This window comes from Anomaloglossus baeobatrachus, chromosome 1 (genome assembly GCF_048569485.1).
Source record: "Anomaloglossus baeobatrachus isolate aAnoBae1 chromosome 1, aAnoBae1.hap1, whole genome shotgun sequence".
In the NCBI taxonomy this organism is placed as follows: domain Eukaryota; kingdom Metazoa; phylum Chordata; class Amphibia; order Anura; family Aromobatidae; genus Anomaloglossus; species Anomaloglossus baeobatrachus.
Window position 1 is genome coordinate 882,022,966 of NC_134353.1, and position 22,697 is coordinate 882,045,662.

The window sequence follows — 22,697 nt, forward strand, 5'->3', positions numbered from 1 at the left end:
GATAACTGTCAATTATTAGAACCTCCTACTTGAAGCCTAAACCCAGAATAAGTAGTAATTTCCATCAATTAAAAACAAGTTACCGTGTTTCCCTGAAAATAAACCCTAGCAGGAATTTTTGTCCTTTTTGGATTAAGGCTAAAAATAAGCCCAACCCCAGAAATAAGCCCTAGCAAGAATTTTTGTCCTTTTTGGATTAAGCTGAAAAATAAGCCCTACCCCGGAAATAAGCCCTAGTTGTGGTCAATAATAAAGTGTCCATAGAGCTAAAAAAGACAACAAATACTGCAGGACACTTCATTAAAGAAAGCAGACATCCCCGAATGAGAGGCTTTGGAACGTGTGGACCTGCGGTGGAATGCATTGAGGACCTGCAGTGGAACGCACAGACACACCCAGTGATACCGTACTTGTAACACCCCGGGGTTAAGGGGTTTTCACCTGACACGTCACTGGGCCGGGGGTGCAGATCCTTTGCGTCGTCACGAGCAGGCCTGACCCGGTTTCGTGACCCCGAGAATTACAGGAGATGGTGGTGGATGGGGTGAATAGGAATGTCAGTCATGATGCCACCTGTGGTATGTGGCCAGGTAGGCAGCTGGCGCTGCAGGGTCTCTCACAAGAGCAGATGTTGGGTGCAGCCAAGATTGTGTCACTCCACACAGGCAGACCGGGTCCCAGGAGGATGGGGGGGTAGCAGTCCCTTAGAGCGCCGGAGTGCAAGGCAACAACACTCAGAGTCAGAGACAATAGGTGCGGGTTCCAGGTCTTTACTTACTGGTTCACTACCATACCCCAGGTACTGTTCTTTACCGTGAAGGGCTACGGTCGATCCCGGGCAGGTTAAAGGTATGTTCGGCATGGCAGTCTGTGGGCCCTTCCTCTGTGTGCGCTGTGTTGGTCCCCGTGGCATGAAGCACCTTGGGGACCCCCTTGGTTGTTTAAGTGTCCCAGCTCTGTCGCAGGTGAAGCGGATCCTCACCGTGGAGTCTGACTGGATCTAGACCCCGGACCCTATGTATCACTGTGCTTTGAGCTATGTGGGTAGTGGTCGGGAAGACATGGAATCCTCCCGTCCCGCAGATTTGGTTGCCAACGTGAAGTATAGCTAGCTCTAGGCCTCTGCACCCTGTAGCAGCACCGACCCTGGGAGAGCTGACTCGGTATCTCCTCAGCTACCGTTAAACTCCTGTGTCCCACGAGATTTACCGGTACTGAGCTCCTTTCCTCCAGAGGTCTCCAGCCTGCCCACGGTCTGGCCGATTCTACCCGGAGGAGCTCTGGAGCATGCCCTCCGGGCGACCGTGTTCTTCTGTGTCCCAGACGTTCTGAGATCATTCTCTCCCTGCTCCTGTACTTTACCAGTGCTCCCCCCTCCCTCCGGATGAATCGCCAAGCTGGGGAAGTCCCATTGCTATGGTGATCACCTTCAGCCTAATTAGTGGAGAGCACCTGCTGTATGTGTTATGCAAGGAAACTGCTGATTCATTCTCTGTGTGGTGTAAGTGAGACATACCAGACATTAACCTACCCATACCCGGGATGGATACTGTGCCCAAAATGACATGCAGTAAACGGTGGCGACCGAAGCCTCAGGGGCACTACATACTGCTCTGGTGATCTGGGAGGCAGTGGAATGCATCGAGGACCTGCAGTGGAATGCATAGAGGACCTGCAGTGGAACGTCCTCACACACCCAGTGTTACCGTACTGCTCTGAGGACCTGGAAGGCAGTGGAATACATCGAGGACCTGCAGTGGAATGCGTCGAGATGCTCCACTGCAGGTCCTGCACGCTTTCCACCGCAGGTCCTCACCGTTCCACAGCCACCCAGGTCCCCAGAGCAGGACGGTACCACCGGATATTTCTGTATGTCTGTGTGTATGTATGATGTTCCTGTGAACTGATATATGTGTGTGTATGAGTGAGTACTGGCCTGAAGCAGGAGAGGATGTCTGTGGAGCACACAAGAGCCTGCTGGGAGTTCCCACTGTGGAACGAAGGAGGACCTGGGAGCGATGCAGATGTCCGGGGTCTGGTAAGTATGGCTCTCCTTGGGGGTAGGGGGGTCTGCCTTTTTTAGGGAGTAAATTTACCCTCAACCTATGTTTCCCCAGAAATAAGCCCTACCCCGAAAATAAGCCCTAGCACATTTTTTCGGAGCAAAAAAAATATATTAGACAGTGTCTTATTTTTGGGGAAACACAGTATAATGAATCTTTTCCTACAAACCTACATATTAATCTGTTCAGTTCTTTCCGCGCCATAACATGATGCATATACAGTATGTTACACAGAATTTGGCGCTGTGAAATTTGTCTTTAAAAAAATATTGTAACCAATGAAACATTTCTATATGGATACAATTAATGAAATAAAAAAAAAATCACATAGAAATTTAGAATTTGTGGTGATTAATAAATAAAAATAACTACAAAAATAACATTAAAACATTTTTATTTTTCCATTTTGAGGATATTTTTTTTGTGGTTCTGACTCTTTTCTTCCTGTTGTTTGCATCATAGCACCATGGAGCTGGCACGGACGTGTGTGGGAACGCCATACTACCTCTCTCCAGAAATCTGCGAAAACCGACCCTACAACAATAAAACGTGAGGATTACTATATAGAAGACTGTAGACATGATTTTTTAAGTAAACAATGCTCCGCATACTCATACATCATGGGGAAAAATCAAATACAAATATATATATATATATATATATATATATATATATATATATATATAAAAAAATATATATATATATATATTTTTTATGTTTTTTTTTTTATAACAATAACTGAATATAACGTTGCCCTTTTTTCGTTTCAGGGATATCTGGTCTCTCGGATGTGTGCTGTATGAACTTTTTACCCTCAAACATCCAGTGAGTAATTATTTTACAGTGCAAATATTGTATTGGGCACAGGCAAAGCATGAATAAATAAAAGAATACAAAAAACTTTACTGAACAAAAAAAAAATAATCCAATAATATAAACACCTATATCCTACGCTATCAGCCTCCTTAGATTCAATGGCCACAATGTGTCAGATTAAAATATCTACAAAAAGTGGAAAATGGAACTTGTCATGTCCATAAACCATATTACCCTGCAGATATAGGGTTAATCTGCAGGTTAATAGCATCACAATGCTGCCGGTTGCCTTAGGCTGGAGTTACACTGACGTATGCAAAACTGGACCGATTTTCATCCATGAGAGTAGGACGACTGCTGTTCGTATGTTAATCCATGTGCAGTCTGAGCATGTCATATTTCTTCTCTTTTTTTCTGCATTCTCTGGTGTTATTCCACAATCATTAAAGGGAACCTGTCACCAGATTTTGGCCTTCTAAACTAAAACCAGCACCTTAAGCAGCACCTATGCCGCATTCCTTGAAGTTGCACGTTACCCCATGACCCCTCTCCTGTAGACCCTACAAATCTAATATATAAAGCTGAGTGTATGTATGTGTGTATGTATGTCCACTAAAGGAATCCGCACCGTCGTATTTACAATCCCGAAATTTTGCACACACACATCATGTGACTCAGGGAATGTCATAGACTATGTTTTGACAGGAAAATTTAACCCCGCGCTTTACAGTTACTTTCCAAAAAGAGGCAGACAAGGAAAGAGACAGACAGGGAAGGAGACAGACAGGGAAAGAGAAAGACAAAGAGACAGGGAAAGAAAGACAGGGAAAGAGACAGAGACAAGGAAAGAGACAGGGATAGAGATAGAGACAAAGACAGACGGAGAAAGAGACAGATGGGGAAAGAGACAGACACAGAGCTAGAGAGAGACAGACAGACATAGAGATAGAGAGAGACAGACATGGATAAAGAGAGAGACAGACATGGATAGAGGCAGAGAGACACACACACACAGAGACAGACAGAGAAAGAGACAGAGAGACAAACACAGTGACAGACAGAAAGAGAGAGACAGACACAGACAGACAGACAGGCAGACTGGGAGAGAGACAGAGAGGCAGTTACTATCCCGGGCAACGCCAGGTCCTACACCTATCTTTATAAAATCTCCCACCCTGTATATAAATTGTCCGGTCCAGTCCGATGGGCATCCTATTCTGCTCCTCCTGTCCCTCCTTTCACCCTCCTCCTGTGCTAGTAGACTACGTCTGGGTGTCCGCCTGCAGAAAATGTATACACCCGAAAATGGTGCAAGACAGGGTGCACACCAACTCCGTCTGCTCCATTATAGTCAATGGTCCCGTTGGCACATGCGTCCGAAACACGTTTTGCGGTGAAGGGGGGGGGGAAGGGTTCGGACGGATGCCCCGACGGAAGTAGTGAACATAGGTGAAAATGCAATGTCATTTACTTCTGAGCTCCTCTCAACTGTGTATGTTCAGCTCAGTTTTGATACATTTGATACACTCTGTGGTTATATATTAGCTGAGAGGAGTCCAAAAAAGGCAAGTATAAGAGTTACAAACTCTACTGTCTGAACAGGCTCACTGACAGATTCTCAGTTAGCTCTTTCTGCTCTGCCAGAAGTAGACATAGCGACACAAAGGCTATACGAGTCAAAGTATACAACATTTTTAATGAAACACAATTGCAAAAGTGTTTTTTTTTAAACCAAAATACATACTTTAAGTAAAAAAAAGTTGTCTATACCTTGTAATTTAGGAGAGCACGAGGAGGCCTCCGCGTTACAGAGGTGTGGCATTATATGAAAGGGGATATAAATGACACGATTTTATATTTTATAGTTTGAAGCTGGCAGCTTAAAGCATCTGGTGTTGAAAATCTGCCGGGGTCGGTACGAGCCGCTTTCTTCAAAGTATTCGTATGATCTGAGGACATTAATCTCTCAGCTCTTTAAAATATCCCCACGGGACCGGCCGTCTGTCACCTCCATATTAAAGAAGCCTTTTCTAGAAAGACGTATACACAATTTTTTGAGTCCAAAGGTAGGTAATAATTAAAGAAAAGACATTTACCTTATTTACGCAATAAAAAAACTTTACTTGCTCAAAGAAGAATTTTTTTTAATTTAACTTAATGTAACAAAACTTTTTCTGCTATAAAAATGTAATTCAGAAATAAAATATTTTCTAAAAATTGCTGTACAAGAATAAAAAAACCCAAACAATGCTGCTTTCTACCATAAAACAGCGCCACACCTGTCTATAGTCTGTTTGTGGTATTTCAGCTGAGGCCATCACTTTCAGTAAGGCTAACCTGTAATACCAGACTCAACCTGTAGACAGGTGTGGCGCTGTTTCTAGGACAGCAGTCAGGTTTTTTTTAATCCTGTACCTGCCCTTTAGGTTTTGCCTCTCAGTAGTTTGTGATTTTCGCCTTTCCTAATGTTTCAACCATTGGTTTGTTGGTTTCTAGTTAATAGAAGAGGAGTTTAGCCATACTGTGCTACACCAAAAGAAGCCTTCCCCAAAGAGACAAGCCCATGGGCCAGTAACACCGAAGCACGCAGCAGGTAACAATACACAGTTCTATATGGAAATGTACAGGACTAGGGGGGACACATTGCTTTCCCTAAGGCTATGTGCGCACAGTGCGTTTTTCGCGGCGTTTTTGCGCGTTTTTTGGGTGCATTTTTGGGCTCAAAACTGCATGACTTTTCTTCCCCAGCAAAGTCTCTGAGTTTTCATTTTTACTGTCCGCACACAACTTTTTTTCTAAGCTGCGTCTTTGAGCTTAAAAAAAAATGGATATGTCAATTCTTTCCTGCGTTTTTCTGCATTTTTCCCCCTTGCAATGCATTGGAAAAATGCAGAAAAATGCAGCAAAACGCAGCCAAAAACGCACCAAAACGCGGTAAAAACGCATGCATTTTTACTGGTCCGTTTTTTTTGCCGCGGGTGCATTTTTGTGCGTTTTTAACTGCCAAAAACGCAGCGTCAAAAAAATTGCAGCGTGCGCACATAGCCTAAGGGTAGAGTCACACTTGCGTATCACTTCTGATGCGAGTGCATCTGCCAATGCTCTATTTAACCCCCCCCCCCCCCGAAGCAGTGATGTGGCTGACTCAAGACCCCTGTACTAGTGATCGGTGGCTGCCTAAGTTGTCAGACACAAACACTAATCTAATGCATTTGAGAGGGAATAGTCATAAGGAAGATTCAGGGGGAAATACCTTCTGCAGAAATCCTGGATGATCCAGTCTCCAGTTTTGGGCACCGCATGGGTTGTTCCTCCATAGGTTTATGCTTAAATCTCTTTTTGGTGTGTCATTGAGGCTGGGACTCTTTTCTGTCCCATAGTGGTCCTTTATCATTTCTGCTTTCCACGCTATTTGTGCAGAACTGGTGCTACTCCTCTTCACATCCTCCTAGCAAAGGGAACGGTGGTCTGACAACGCAGGATCATTAGAAAAGGGGATTTTTTTTAGGGATGTTTTAACTGGGGTCTTGTCAGTGCAGGCAGCGAAAACAAGGTACAAAATCAGCAGGCGGATGAGTAGTCGGAAACAAGCAGAGGTCGGTGCAGGCGGCAGTACGAAAACATAATCCATTGAGAAAGCCAAGGTCAAAACCGGAAAATCAGTCCAGAGAAGCAGCTGTGCAGAAGGTATGGGCACGCTGCAAGTCACTCACCACTAAAGTGGCCTCCGACTAAATGATGGTGGGTTGTGGAATTTTCTTCCAGGGCAAATGATGTCTCCGATACTTGAAACGTTGCCCTTATCTCCACTCAAGCAGGTTCGATGTCCATCTCCCTGTAATCTAAGCATGGCTTGAAAGTTCTGTCTAGCAGGATAGCTGAGTGGCATGTGAGGTAGTGGATTGTAGTATGGTTTAGCAGTCACCTTAATAGGTCGTGGATAGGAGTAAGGCATCCTGCAGACTTTAAGTATTTGATAGTAAGCTGGCATCACACAGGAGAATATGCTGCGGGGTAATGGAGCTGTTGTCTGCACCTCACCTGATGTGTTGGTGGTTTTCTGGCGTTTCTTTACATGCCCCTGCTCTGCGCTGATGTTTGCTGCAGGTTGTGGACTTTCGGGTGGTGGTGGACACGGTGGGGGACTTTTCAGTCTCGCATATCGTCCTGTTTCAGGTGGTGGAGGACACGGTGGGGGACTTTTCAGTCTCGCATATCGGCCTGTTTCAGGTGGTGGAGGACACGGTGGGGGACTTTTCAGTCTCGCATATCGGCCTGTTTCAGGTGGTGGAGGACACGGTGGGGGACTTTTCAGTCTCGCATATCGGCCTGTTTCAGGTGGTGGAGGACACGGTGGGGGACTTTTCAGTCTCGCATATCGGCCTGTTTTCTGTTCTGGTGGGTCGAACAGGCAATCAATAAAAGGCCTGATATGATTAAGTGCTGCCATCAGATACCCAGTAATGCCAGTTTGCCTATGATGGTGTTCAGGCTTCTGGCTGTAAGGGGGTCTCCTGGCATGTGGGAGATGTCTTCTCGGTTGGATCTTTCCTCCAGCTACTGGGGCAGCCATCGGGCTGCCTCCCCCTCCACACACAGAAGTGTGTGTGTGGATGGTAGAAAACTCTCCTCACAAAAAAGAAATTAAGAAAAATAAAATATAAAAAGTAAAAAACTCTGATAAATCTCGCTCTGGTTAGTGCTTGGCTCTTCTCTCTACCGCTGCTTGCCGCACACTGACCGTGCTCGCTGAGTATTCCACGACTCGTGGACAACGCTGCTGTGAGGTCATAAACCTCAACATGGCGACAGGGCTTTAATATAGGAAAATGGCTGCTACCCATGACTGACAATCCTATAGTGTATGACTAATGGCTAGCTGGACTGGCAAGAAATGATATAAAACTTACCATTAGTCATTGCTGAAAATAATTGATTTGTGGAGGTTTTTATTAAACCCCTTAATGTCTGAGCAATTTTTTGTGAGTTTACTTGTTTATCCCCTTCTTCCAAGAGCTATAACTTTGCTATTTTCTTGCTGACAAATCCACGTGAGGGCTCGATTTTGTGGAACTAGTTGTACATTTGAAGGACACCAATCCATTTTTTCAGGGCAAAATCGAGTGAGCCAGAGCTTCCTAACCGGCTGTCAGCCATCAGTCCATCAGCTATCGAGCAGCAGGGAAGCCAACCGTTGCACAAACTGATTTAACGGCTTGATCATGGGGCTTAAAGGGAACCTGTCACGTACAATATGTGTTCTGACTTACAAGCAGGGTGATGTGTGGCCTAGTAACCCCTTCCTACCCATCCCTGTGTTGTAATAATGTGTATTATGAATGGAAAAATAAAACATTTTATTGCTTGCATGTTCCCTATGTAAATGAATAGAGGCTCTAGTCCCCTGGGTGCCGCATCGCTCCATGGGCGTTTGCATGCTTTACGTGGTGTCACGTCCCTGTAGGTGTGATACCGTTGATTTACATGAGCGACGTCACTGTCAGCTCCTTCAGATCCCGTGTGTGCACTTACTGCACACTTACAGTGACATACTGAAGAAGAGCATGATCCCCTCACTTTGTATTCTAACATGATAACGACCCCAAACACATCTCCAGGAGAAGCCGCTGCCTTGCTAAAGAAAGTGAGGGTAAAGGTGCTGGAATGGCCAAACGTCTCCAGACCTGAACCCTATGGAGCATCTGTGGGGCATTCTAAAATGGAAGCTGGAGAAGCACAAGGTCTCTAACATCCACCAGCTCCATGATGTCGTCATGGAGGATGGAAGAGGATCCAGCGGCTCCTGTGAAGCTCTAGTGACTTCCATGCCCAAGAGAGTTAAAGCAGTGCTGAAAAATTATGGCGGACACACAAAATATTAACTGTTTGTGCACAATTTGGCCATTTTCACTTAGGGGTGTACTCACGTTTATTGCCAGCAGTTTAGACATTAATGACTGTACTGAGTTATTCAGAGGGCACCAAATTTACACTGTCATACAAGCTGTACACTGACACTGTACATTGTATCAGCGTCATATCTTCAGTGTTGTCCCATGAAAAGATATAAAATATTTACAAAAATGTGAGAGGTGTATGCTGTATACTAGCATTCCCACAAAACCTTCTTCAACTTTCCAGCCTAAACACCCACCCTACTAAGGAGTTAGGACTGTCTATTTACTCTGCTGTAATCTTGCCACTGTGCTATTCTAGGTTATGCCCAAGCTGCGGAGAAGGGTCCAGGCCAGGGCTTCACCTCTTCCCTGATGCTCACCAGTGCAAAGGCCAGAATGCCTGGAGGAATGTGTTTCCCAACCACCACCACACGCTCTCCTGCTCCCATCCAGCGGCTACAGTCATTCTGTGGATCAATTTCTACCAACTCCGTGTATGAGTCCATACATTTTATATATATATAGATATATAGATATATAGATATATAGATATATATATATATATATATATATATATATAGATATATATATAGATATAGATATATAGATATATAGATATATATAGATATACATATATAGATATATATATATATAGATATATATATATAGATATACAGTTAGGTCCAGAAATATTTGGACAGTGACACAATTTTCGCGAGTTGGGCTCTGCATGCCACCACATTGGATTTGAAATGAAACCTCTACAACAGAATTCAAGTGCAGATTGTAACGTTTAATTTGAAGGTTTGAACAAAAATATCTGATAGAAATTGTAGGAATTGTACACATTTCTTTACAAACACTCCACATTTTAGGAGGTCAAAAGTAATTGGACAAATAAACCAAACCCAAACAAAATATTTTTATTTTCAATGTTTTGTTGCGAATCCTTTGGAGGCAATCACTGCCTTAAGTCTGGAACCCATGGACATCACCAAACGCTGGGTTTCCTCCTTCTTAATGCTTTGCCAGGCCTTTACAGCCGCAGCCTTCAGGTCTTGCTTGTTTGTGGGTCTTTCCGTCTTAAGTCTGGATTTGAGCAAGTGAAATGCATGCTCAATTGGGTTAAGATCTGGTGATTGACTTGGCCATTGCAGAATGTTCCACTTTTTTGCACTCATGAACTCCTGGGTAGCTTTGGCTGTATGCTTGGGGTCATTGTCCATCTGTACTATGAAGCGCCGTCCGATCAACTTTGCGGCATTTGGCTGAATCTGGGCTGAAAGTATATCCCGGTACACTTCAGAATTCATCCGGCTACTCTTGTCTGCTGTTATGTCATCAATAAACACAAGTGACCCAGTGCCATTGAAAGCCATGCATGCCCATGCCATCACGTTGCCTCCACCATGTTTTACAGAGGATGTGGTGTGCATTGGATCATGTGCCGTTCCCTTTCTTCTCCAAACTTTTTTCTTCCCATCATTCTGGTACAGGTTGATCTTTGTCTCATCTGTCCATAGAATACTTTTCCAGAACTGAGCTGGCTTCATGAGGTGTTTTTCAGCAAATTTAACTCTGGCCTGTCTATTTTTGGAATTGATGAATGGTTTGCATCTAGATGTGAACCCTTTGTATTTACTTTCATGGAGTCTTCTCTTTACTGTTGACTTAGAGACAGATACACCTACTTCACTGAGAGTGTTCTGGACTTCAGTTGATGTTGTGAACGGGTTCTTCTTCACCAAAGAATGTATGCGGCGATCATCCACCACTGTTCTCATCCGTGGACGCCCAGGCCTTTTTGAGTTCCCAAGCTCACCAGTCAATTCCTTTTTTCTCAGAATGTACCCGACTGTTGATTTTGCTACTCCAAGCATGCCTGCTATCTCTCTGATGGATTTTTTCTTTTTTTTCAGCCTCAGGATGTTCTGCTTCACCTCAATTGAGAGTTCCTTAGACCGCATGTTGTCTGGTCACAGCAACAGCTTCCAAATGCAAAACCACACACCTGTAATCAACCCCAGACCTTTTAACTACTTCATTGATTACAGGTTAACGAGGGAGACGCCTTCAGAGTTAATTGCAGCCCTTAGAGTCCCTTGTCCAATTACTTTTGGTCCCTTGAAAAAGAGGAGGCTATGCTTTACAGAGCTATGATTCCTAAACCCTTTCTCCGATTTTGATGTGAAAACTCTCATATTGCAGCTGGGAGTGTGCACTGTCAGCCCATATTATATATATAATTGTATTTCTGAACATGTTTTTGTAAACAGCTAAAATAACAAAACTTGTGTCACTGTCCAAATATTTCTGGCCCTGACTGTATATATATATATGTATAAATATATATATGTGGCGCCCTGGACAAGCCAGGGGCCACAGAGAACAACACCAACACACCCCACACTCCCAGCAGGCACACCGAAGTCAGACACAAAACCCTTGTTGCCTTCCTCCAGGGGCTGATGTTCACACCAGGGGGTGGGCCAGGCGGTTGGTCCCGCCCACCGAGGAGTTCACAGTCCTGGAGGCGGGAAAACAGACAGTCTAGTTTTGACAGTGAAAGTGGAAGGAGGAAAGTGTGGTAGTGGAGTAACTGACTGACAGCGTCCGGGTGTGTGGCCCGGGCGGAACAACAAGGTTGGCAGACGGTGGTGACCGTCTGCAGGAGTGGCCTATCCGAGTTACCGTAAGGACCGTGGACGGGCGGTGGCCCGGCGGTACCGGACCGGTACACAAAGAGAAGCCAGCACCATCTGGCAGGGGCTTTTCGGACCCCAGCAAGGCTAGGAGTCACCGTGAATTTGCCGAATCCGTTAGTGAAGGGGACCTCCTGGGTTTCCAAACAGTCAAGTCCCGACAGAAGGCAACAGTCCAACCAAGTGAGGGAGACACCGCCACCGCCAAGGCAACCGTTTCTCAGGGCCAGCGCCTGCGGGCAAAAGGGGCTCCTCCGGCCCATATCCAAGCCGGGGAGCGGGTTTCCGGTGGGAACCCATTGGAACCGTACAAACAACTTAGGTGCAGGGAAAGGCAGTCACCACCAACCTGCCGGGAGCAACAACACCGCAGCCGTCTGTGGGACCCGTCCATCCAGCCGTGTGTTTTACCGAGAACTGTGTCTTCATCATTGGCTGAGTGAGTACCACCGTGCCATGCGGCACAGCGCTGCCCCCGCGACCCTGCACCTCACCAGGCCCTGTAACCTGCCTGCAATCCATCCCTACCCCATCACCGGGCCCCGGGACAACCAACCCCCTACCCACGGAGGGGAGAACTAACAACCAAGCTGCTCCCTGTCACCGCTCCCGGGATCCCCGTCCAGAGCAGCGGTGGTGTCACCAAAATCACCACAACCGTGGGTGGTGTCACGGACAATATCCCTAAACCAAACCACCCCCTTTCACTCACGGGCGAGGAGCGCCGCTCGAGTCCCCGGGATCCGGCCCATCGCTCGAGCCACCGAGCAGCAGCAGCAGCAGCCGGACCCGAGCAGTGGGAGAGCGAAGCGTCCCCTCCTCCGCCCGCAACATATACAGTACAGACCAAAAGTTTGGACACACCTTCTCATTCAAAGAGTTTTCTTTATTTTCAGGACTCTGAAAATTGTAGATTCACATTGAAGGCATCAAAACTATGAATTAAAACATGTGGAATGAAATACTTAAAAAAGTGTGAAACAACTGAAAATATGTCTTATATTCTAGGTTCTTCAAAGTAGCCACCTTTTGCTTTGATTACTACTTTGCACACTCTTGGCATTCTCTTGATGAGCTTCAAGAGGTAGTCACCGGAAATGGTTTTCCAACAGTCTTGAAGGAGTTCCCAGAGATGCTTAGCACTTGTTGGCCCTTTTGCCTTCACTCTGTGGTCCAGCTCACCCCAAACCATCTCAATTGGGTTCAGGTCTGGTGACTGTGAAGACCAGGTCATCTGGCGTAGCACCCCATCACTCTCCTTCTTAGTCAAATAGCCCTTACACAGCCTGGAGGTGTTTTTTGGGGTCATTGTCCTGTTGAAAAATAAATGATGGTCCAACTAAACGCAAAACGGATGGAATAGCACGCCGCTGCAAGATACTGTGGTAGCCATGCTGGTTCTGTATGCCTTCAATTTTGAATAAATCCCCAACAGTGTCACCAGCAAAGCACCCCCAAACCAAAGCACAGATTTCCACTGGTCTAATGTCCATTCCTTGTGTTCTTTAGCCCAAACAAGTCTCTTCTGCTTGTTGCCTGTCCTTAGCAGTGGTTTCCTAGCAGCTATTTTACCATGAAGGCCTGCTGCACAAAGTCTCCTCTTAACAGTTGTTCTAGAGATGAGAAGGTGTGTCCAAACGTTTGGTCTGTATATATATATATCTATATATATAATTGCCTTATTCTGTCTGTCTGTCTGTCATGCTCCAAAATTGTGTCACCGTGACATGTCCTTACGGTGACACAAAGCTGATTGGCCGCTGGGTTCGCCATGGCCCCGCCCCCCCACACGGATTGGCCTCTCGCCCCGGCTCTCTGCAGGCCCCGCCCCCCTCACGCAATGCACGCTCGCTCTGGCCCAACTGACACGGGGCTCCGATTCCCAGGTGAGTACACACACATCACATCAGATCACACTCTCACACACACCTCACACATCACATCCACACACTCACAACATGCTGGGATATCACTTGCTTCTACACCGGCTCCGTCAGGATCCCGGCAGCGCCACACATAACCTTGCGATGCTGGGATCTTCACGGAGGCCGTGAAAGCTGGTAACCATTATACACATCGGGTAACTAAGGTCCCTTAGTTACCCGATGTGTATCATAGTTACCAGTGTACACCGGCTCACACTCACTCTCACACACACCTCACACACACATCACATCGCATCCACACATCAAGGTCCTGCAGCTGCGGAACATACATAACATAACAGCACACACACACACACACACACACACAAATCAGATCACACTCACACACACCTCACACATCACATCGCATCCACATACTCACAACATCCTGGGATATCGCTTGCTTCTCGGCAGCGATACTGTGCTGTTGTGAGCTTCCAGGACCTGACGGAGGATCACATGGCCAGAAGCATGTGATATCCCCGGATGTTGTGAGTATCAGCGCGTATGTGCGATTTCGTCAGTGTCTGTTTGTGTGAGTGTATGCGATCGGGTGTGTGTGAGTGTATGCGATCGGGTGGGTGTGAGTGTATGCGATCGGGTGTGTGTGAGTGTATGCGATCGGGTGTGTGTGAGTGTATGCGATCGGGTGTGTGTGAGTGTATGCGATCGGGTGTGTGTGAGTGTATGCGATCGGGTGTGTGTGAGTGTATGCGATCGGTTGTGTGGGTGAGTGGATGCGATCGGGTGTGTGTGAGTGGATGCGATCGGTTGTGTGTGTGAGTGGATGCGATCGGGTGTGTGTGAGTGGATGCGATCGGGTGGGTGTGTGAGTGGATGCGATCGGGTGTGGGTGAGTGTCGGCAGAGGAGCACGGCGTGCTGGAGGAGGCTGGGAGCAGAGAGGCTGATCTTGGGGAAGGCTGGGAGGGGGAGGCTGATGCTGAGGGAGGCTGGAAGGAGAGAGGCTGAGCAAACGTGCTCCATCCGCCATACTGCGCACTCCCCATCGTGCTGCATCCCCCATGCTGCGCACTCCCAAACGTGCTCCATCCGCCATGGTGCGCACTCCCCATCGTGCTCTATCCGCCATGCTGCACACTCCCAAAAGTGCTCCATCCGCCATGCTGCGCACTCCCAAACGTGCTCCATCCGCCATGCTGCGCACCCCCATCATGCTCCATCCGCCATGCTGCGCACTCCCAAACGTGCTCCATCCGCCATGCTGCGCACTCCCAAACGTGCTCCATCCGCCATGCTGCGCACTCCCAAACGTGGTCCATCCGCCATGCTGCGCACTCCCAAACGTGCTCCATCCGCCATGCTGCGCACTCCCAAACGTGCTCCATCCGCCATGCTGCGCACTCCCAAACGTGCTCCATCCGCCATACTGCGCACTCCCAAACGTGATCCATCCGCCATACTGCGCACTCCCCATCGTGCACCATCCGGCATGCTGCGCACTCCCAAGCGGATGGAGCATGATGGGGGGTGCGCAGCATGGCGGATGGAGCACGTTTGGGAGTGCGCAGCATGACGGATGGAGCACGTTTGGGAGTGCGCAGCATGACGGATGGAGCACGTTTGGGAGTGCGCAGCATGACGGATGGAGCACGTTTGGGAGTGCGCAGCATGCCGGATGGTGCATGATGGGGAGTGCGCAGTATGGCGGATGGAGCACGTTTGGGAGTGCGCAGTATGGCGGATGGAGCATGTTTGGGAGTGCGCAGCATGGCGGATGGAGCACGTTTGGGAGTGCGCAGCATGGCGGATGGACCACGTTTGGGAGTGCGCAGCATGGCGGATGGAGCACGTTTGGGAGTGCGCAGTATGGCGGATGGAGCACGTTTGGGAGTGCGCAGCATGGCGGATGGAGCACGTTTGGGAGTGCGCAGCATGCCGGATGGTGCACGATGGGGAGTGCGCAGTATGGCGGATGGAGCACGTTTGGGAGTGCGCAGCATGGCGGATGGAGCACGTTTGGGAGTGCGCAGCATGGCGGATGGAGCACGTTTGGGAGTGCGCAGCATGGCGGATGGAGCACGTTTGGGAGTGCGCAGCATGGCGGATGGAGCACGTTTGGGAGTGCGCAGCATGGCGGATGGAGCACGTTTGGGAGTGCGCAGCATGGCGGGTGGAGCACGTTTGGGAGTGCGCAGCATGGCGGATGGAGCATGATAGGGGGTGCGCAGCATGGCGGATGGAGTACGTTTGGGAGTGCGCAGCATGGCGGATGGAGCACGTTTGGGAGTGTGCAGCATGGCGGATAGAGCACGATGGGGAGTGCGCAGCATGGCGGATGGAGCACGTTTGGGAGTGCGCAGCATGGGGGATGCAGCACGATGGGGAGTGCGCAGCATGGCGGATGGAGCACGTTTGGGAGTGCGCAGCATGGCGGATGGAGCACGTTTGGGAGTGCGCAGCATGGCGGGTGGAGCACGTTTGGGAGTGCGCAGCATGGCGGATGGAGCATGATAGGGGGTGCGCAGCATGGCGGATGGAGTACGTTTGGGAGTGCGCAGCATGGCGGATGGAGCACGTTTGGGAGTGTGCAGCATGGCGGATAGAGCACGATGGGGAGTGCGCAGCATGGCGGATGGAGCACGTTTGGGAGTGCGCAGCATGGGGGATGCAGCACGATGGGGAGTGCGCAGCATGGCGGATGGACCACGTTTGGGAGTGCGCAGCATGGCGGATGGAGCACGTTTGGGAGTGCGCAGCATGGGGAATGCAGCACGATGGGGGGTGCGCAGCATGGGGGATGGAGCACGATGAGAGGTGCACACCTCCCCCCAACACACACACACACACGCGCACTGCACAACACACACACACTAGGAATCACAAACAACGCCCTACACAGACACTCACACACACAGACAACGCTGCACACACAAATATACGCACATACCGCACAACACACACATTGCTCAAAACATACCTCCCCCCAAAACACACCACACACACACAAACCGCACAACACACACACACACAACGCTACAGACACACAGCGCTCCACAAACAACGCAACACACATACAACACCGCTCTCACCCCCCGCGACACTCAGATCATGTACAGCGCCCTACACAAACACTTGGTAACTACACACAACAACATCTATATATATATATATATATAACAAAAATCATACATGAACTACGCAATACGTAAATTCTAGAATACCCGGTGCATAGAATCGGGCCACCTTCTAGTATATATATATATATATATATATATATACACATACAGTCTGTGTGTGTGTGTGTGTGTGTGTGTGTGTATATATATATATATATATATATATATACTAGAAGGTGGCCCGATTCTATGCACCGGGTATTCTAGAATTTACGTATTGTGTAGTTAATGTATTATTTTTGTTATATATATATATATATAGATGTTGTTGTGTGTAGTTACCAAGTGTTTGTGTAGGCGCTGTAAATGTTCTGGGTGTTGTCTGGGTGTGGCGGGGGGTGAGAGCGGTGTTGTTTGTGTGTTGTGTGTGTTGCGTTATTTGTGGAGCACTGTGTGTCTGTAGCGTTGTGTGTGTGTTGCGCGGTTTGTGTGGGTGTGGGGTGTGTGTGTGTTTTGGGGGGAGGTATGTTTTGTGCAATGTGTGTGTTGTGCGGTATGTGCGTATATTTGTGTGTGCCGCGGTGTTTGTGTGTTGGGTGTTGTGTGTGTGCGGCGTTGTCTGTGTTTGTGGGTGTCTGTGTAGAGCAGTGTTTGTGGTTCCCAGTGTGTGTGTGTGGTGTGTTGTGCAGTGCGTGTGTGGCGGTGTGTGTGTGTGTTTTGGGGGGAGGTGTGCACCCCCCATCGTGCTCCATCCCCCATGCTGTGCACTCCCAAACGTGCTCCATCCCCCATGCTGCGCACTCCCCATCGTGCTCCATCCCCCATGCTGCGCACCCCCCATCGTGCTCCATCCCCCATGCTGCGCACTCCCCATCGTGCTCCATCCCCCATGCTGCGCACTCCCCATCGTGCTCCATCCCCCATGCTGCGCACTCCCCATCGTGCTCCATCCCCCATGCTGCGCACTCCCCATCGTGCTCCATCCCCCATGCTGCGCCCCTCCCCATCGTGCTCCATCCCCCATGCTGTGCACCCCCCATCGTGCTCCACAATCACACATCAGACAGTATACACGCACATGTGGCGCCCCAGGACCTGGTCGCCACAACAGCATTGCCCTCCCAAAAGGGTTAATGCTGAGCCTGGAGGTAATTGGGAGATCTATTGGCCAGTAAGTTAACACTCAACACAGTTCTCCCTCCGGCCAGCAGGGGGAGCTCTGAACCTGGAACTTCAGGGAGCATTCCTTAAGTCTGGCTGGAAGGAGGAAGTGTTAGTTAGTCTGGAGACAGGAGTGAAAGAGTGCAGACGCAGAGTAGTGCTGCCTTGTAAACTGGGGCCTAGAGCTGGGATAGCTTGGCCCAGTGAAGCAAGGGGAGCAGAGAGGCACAGCAGAGACTCGGACATCGGAGTCTGTAGTTGCCAGGGCATAAAATCCATCCCTGGTAGCTGAATCCGGAGGGCAGGAGAGCTGCAAGCCCCCCTGGCCCAGAAGCAATCTGAAGGTACAACTGCATCCTAAGGGCCTGGTGTGGGCTCCAGCAGAGAAGCACCAGAGAGGGCCTGCGCAGTCTACCACACAGAAGAGGGGACGAACAACAAGTCCCAGCAGCAAGAGGGCAATTGCGAACCCAAAGTGCGGTGTCCTAAAACAGCAGAGAAAGATTAAGGAGTAGGCCTCATACTCAACTGGCCAAAGATCACCCCAGGCACTTCCAGGCCGGCCGGATCATCTTTACCATCTGTGACGGTCTCCCTGGACTAAGTTTCTGCCGAGTAAAAGAGGAGAAGGTAAAGAGACTACTGTTTGTGCCTGTTTCTTTCATTGCTTGTCGGCCCTGCACCGTGTTAGTCACGCAGCACCATAGACTTCCACAAGCACCAACTGTGCCCCGGGCATTGCTCCACCTGTGGGGAGCAGTACCAACATTGCTGCCATAACCTCATCCCGGTGGCCTCACACAGCAGCGGCGGCTTAATAGCCGCATACCACAGGTGGCGTCACGAACACAAACATTAAAGTCATCAGCCACATATTCTACTGACACCCACCAGGGCCACGGAGCCGGGCCCAGCCACCACTGACTACCACCGGACTAGTCCGGCCCGGCACCGGGTGTCCCATAGCCCTGGGGTGGGCGAGTCACACACATCTGATCGCATACACTCACACACACACCCCACTTCTCCCTATGCCCACCGGTGGGCGGTCCCAGCAGCTGTGCTGCCCGCCGTGCTCCTCTGCCGACACTCACAGATCCGATCGCATACACTCACACACACACACTCACACATCAGAACACACTCACACACATCCGATCGCATACACTCACACACACACACTGACGATATCGCACATACCGCTCACACAATCACAACATCCGGAGATACCACATGCTTCCGGCCATATGATCCTCCGGCAGGTCCTGGAAGGCCACTGCACAGTATCGCCGCCGAGAAGCAAGCGATATCACGGGATGTTGTGAGTATGTGGATGCGATCTGATGTGTGTGTGAGGTGTGTGTGTGAGAGTGAGTGTGTTCTGATGTGTTTGTGTGTGTCTGTTCTTATGTGTGTGCGTGTGTGTGTGTTCCGCCGCTGCAGGACCTTGATGCGCTCACCTGGGAGCCGGTGTATGCAGGTAACCATGCTACAATATTACTCGATGTGTTCCATGGTTACCAGCATACCCCGCTCGCACGGGAGCCCACACCGCGTACGCCGACAACCCCAGCCGGCGTATGCTGATGTGGGCTCCCGGGGGTACAGCACTCACCTGGGAGTCGGTTCGGGGAATGCGTGCGGGGGGCGGGGCCAGAGCGAGCGTGCAATGTGTGAGGGGGAGCGGGGCCGAGTTGCCAATGCGTGCAGGGGGCTGGGGCGAGAGGCCAATCCGTGCAAGGGGGCGGGGCCATGGCGAGCCCAGCGGCCAATCCGCTGTTTGTCTCCGTAAGGACACAATTTTGGAGCAAGACAGACAGACAGACAGACAGACAGAATAAGGCAATTAGATATATATATATATATATATATATATATATATATATATAATGTGTAAAATGTATGGACTCATGCACGGAGTTGGTGCTAATTGATTCACAGAATTGGGTGCATATCATTCCACGTCCATAATCTGTAGCCGCTGGATGGGAGCCTGGAACCCTTTAGCTCCTGATGTCTTCAGTTCTTTTTTTGATTAGCCAGCCTGGCGTGACATCATCATCATCACTGAAATGAACCTGATTTGACTTTGCACCAGACCGGCTAATCAAAAGAAGATCTGAAGATGGCAGGAGTTAATGGGGTATTCCAATCTAAGGCGGGCTTTACACGTTGTGACGTCAATAGCAATTGCTAGCGATTTCCAGCGCGATAGTACCCGCCCCCGTCGCACATGCGATATGTGGTGATTGCTGCCGTAGCGAACATTATCGCTACAGCAGCTTCACAAGCACATGCCTGCTCGGCAACGTCGCTGTGACTGCCGAACTATCCCTCCTTCAAGGGGGAGGTGCGTTCAGCGTCACAGTGACGTCACTGCGACGTCACTAATCGGTCGGCCAATAGAAGCGGAGGGCGGAGATGAGCGGGACATAACATGCTGCCCACCTTCTCCCTTCCGCATTGCCGTCGGGACGCAGGTGATGTTTGTCGCTCCTGCGGGTTCACACACAGCGATGTATGGAGCTGCAGGAGCGACAAACAACATCATACCTGTGGTCGAACCGACATTATGAAAATGAACGACGTGACACAGATCACCGATTTTCAACGCTTTTGCGATTGTTTATCGTCGCACCTAGGATTTACACGTTGCGATGTCGCTACCGGCGCCGGATGTGCGTCACTAACGACTTGACCCCCGACGATATTTTGGAAGCGATGTCGCAACGTGTAAACCCCCCTAAGTTTCTATCCTAATATGTAGTAGGTGTAATAATAATAATATTAGCAAATACCTCCAATTAGAAATGTAGTATAGTTGTGATTCACTATGTAGCTTACCTCATGTGCAGGGTATTGTGGAACCTTAGGGATCCATGATTATGACCATGAATATAGTCACAGTTAGTTGCTTGTGGTCATAACCATGGATATCTAAGGTCCTGCAATGCCCTGAACATAAGGTAAGCGACATAGGAAATCAGAGCTATACTACATTTCTAATTGGAGCTACTTGCTAATATTATTATTATTACACCTACTACATATTGGGATAGGATCTTGGAGAAGGGGACTAGCCCTTTAAGGGGCAAGTCCAAGGGCTCCCATATTAGAGATCTGGATGCTGGATTGTGTCCTGTAAATTGAGTTGCACCAACTCTCCTGGTCATCCCTAAGGATGTGTCTGTTTTGGTGAATATTTAAAGAGATATTCCCATCATTATAATTGGATTACATAACATAGACTTTGTAACAATACGCATCTTTATAATGTATATGCTGATTACATTCTTCTATATTCCCCCAAGCCCCCATGGCTTGCAAAGTCTCCATAAGGAGAATAGTGTTCCCCCGTGGTCCCCACAAAAGCTTCTTATGAGCCAGATTAGACACCCCATACTTTGCACTGACGAGGGGCAAGCACCCCGAAACACCGTGTCTGCAAATTGGGATTCTGATCTGACATATATATCCTAAGTTATATGTAAAGGATTGTTAAAAATCCACATTTAACTTTTAGGATCAGGGCCGTATTTGCCATTAGGCACTTGAGGGCATGTGCCTGGGGCGGCGCCTTCCAGGGGGGCGGCGCCCAGACGAAAACTTTAATATTTTTTTTTTTTTTAAATCTTCCTCCCTCCTCCAAACTCTTTATTAAATCCGGCGCCTTTTTGGAGGAGGGAGGGGGTGCCGCAGTCATTTATAGTCGCGTCTATAACACGCGACTATAAATGAAACTGTGAGCGTGCCGGCACTTCCAGGGTCAGAGGAGCTGGAATCAGCTCCCCGCCCCGACGTGCTGCCGTGAGCTCACTGTGCAGAGGTCACAGCAGCGTGAGGCAGCGCCGTGCAGAGGAGGACGGGAGATGGAACCGCCGCCGAACAAGATGTCAGATCCTGCCGCCACCGCCACCGTGGAGAACGGGAGATGCAGCCTGGAGCAGGTAAGCGCTTTACAGCCGAAGACAGCGCCGAACAAGCAACCCGGGGGGGCGCGCAACATAAAGGATGAGGGGATGGAACATGATGTGGGGGCGCAACATGGAGGATGGGGGGATGGAACACGATGTGGGGGCGCAACATGGAGGATGGGGGGATGGAACATGATGTGGGGGCGCAACATGGAGGATGGGGGATGAAGCATGATGTGGGGGTGCAACATGGAGGATGGTGGGGGGATGAAGCATGATGTGGGGGCGCAACATGGAGGATGGTGGGGGGATGAACCAGGATGTGGGGGCACAACATGGAGGATGGGGGGATGAAGCATGATGTGGGGGCACAACATGGAGGATGGGGGGGATGAAGCATGATGTGGGGGCACAACATGGAGGATGGGGGGGATGAAGCATGATGTGGGGGCACAACATGGGGGGGGTGAAGCATGATGTGGGGGCACAACATGGAAGATGGGGGGGAATGAAGCATGATGTGGGGGCACAACATGGGGGGGATGAAGCATGATGTGGCGGCACAACATGGAGGATGGGGGGGCACGAAGCATGATGTGGGGGCACAACATGGAGGTTGGGGGGGCACGAAGCATGATGTGGGGGCACAACATGGAGGATGGAGCATGATGTGGGGGCGCAGCATGGGGGATGGAGCAGAATGGGAAAATGGGGGGGGAGGTGAGGGAAAATGAGGGTGGTGGACAGTATAGCAAATGGGAGTTGCAGTATTGAGAATGAGAGGCATGGTATGGAGAATGGGGTAGCATGGGTGGAGGCATGGTATGGAGAATGGGGAAGCATGGGGGGTGCTCGGTATGGAAGGGGAGCCATGGTGGGCTTGGTATGGAGGGGGCTTGATATGGAGAAGGGGCAGCATGGGGAGCGCTCAGTTAGGAGCCTGGGAGGGCTTAGTATGCAGAATGCAAACCAGAAGTTTCATTATAGAGTGGGGACATCATGAGGGGGACAGTTAAGTGGGGGCTGCATGGAGAGGTGGGGACAGTGGATGTCGTCATAGTTCATAAGTGAAGAAGGTCTGGAGGGTATAATTCAGTGGTGAGGACATTTGAGGGGGCAGTGTAGTGGAAATGTTATAGG

At 49.4% G+C, this 22,697-nt stretch overlaps 1 protein-coding gene across 1 annotated transcript in view; it reads right to left on the reverse strand.

Moving 5' to 3' along the window:
* Positions 1-2,440: 2,440 nt before the first annotated feature.
* Positions 2,441-22,697, reverse strand: part of LOC142255114 (granzyme A-like) — a 75,159-nt gene continuing 54,902 nt past the window's right edge. The window contains exon 5 of the mRNA XM_075326575.1: positions 2,441-2,597. Within this exon, the coding sequence (XP_075182690.1) occupies positions 2,565-2,597 (33 nt within the window). The 3' untranslated portion in view covers positions 2,441-2,564. The remainder of the gene's footprint in view (positions 2,598-22,697) is intronic.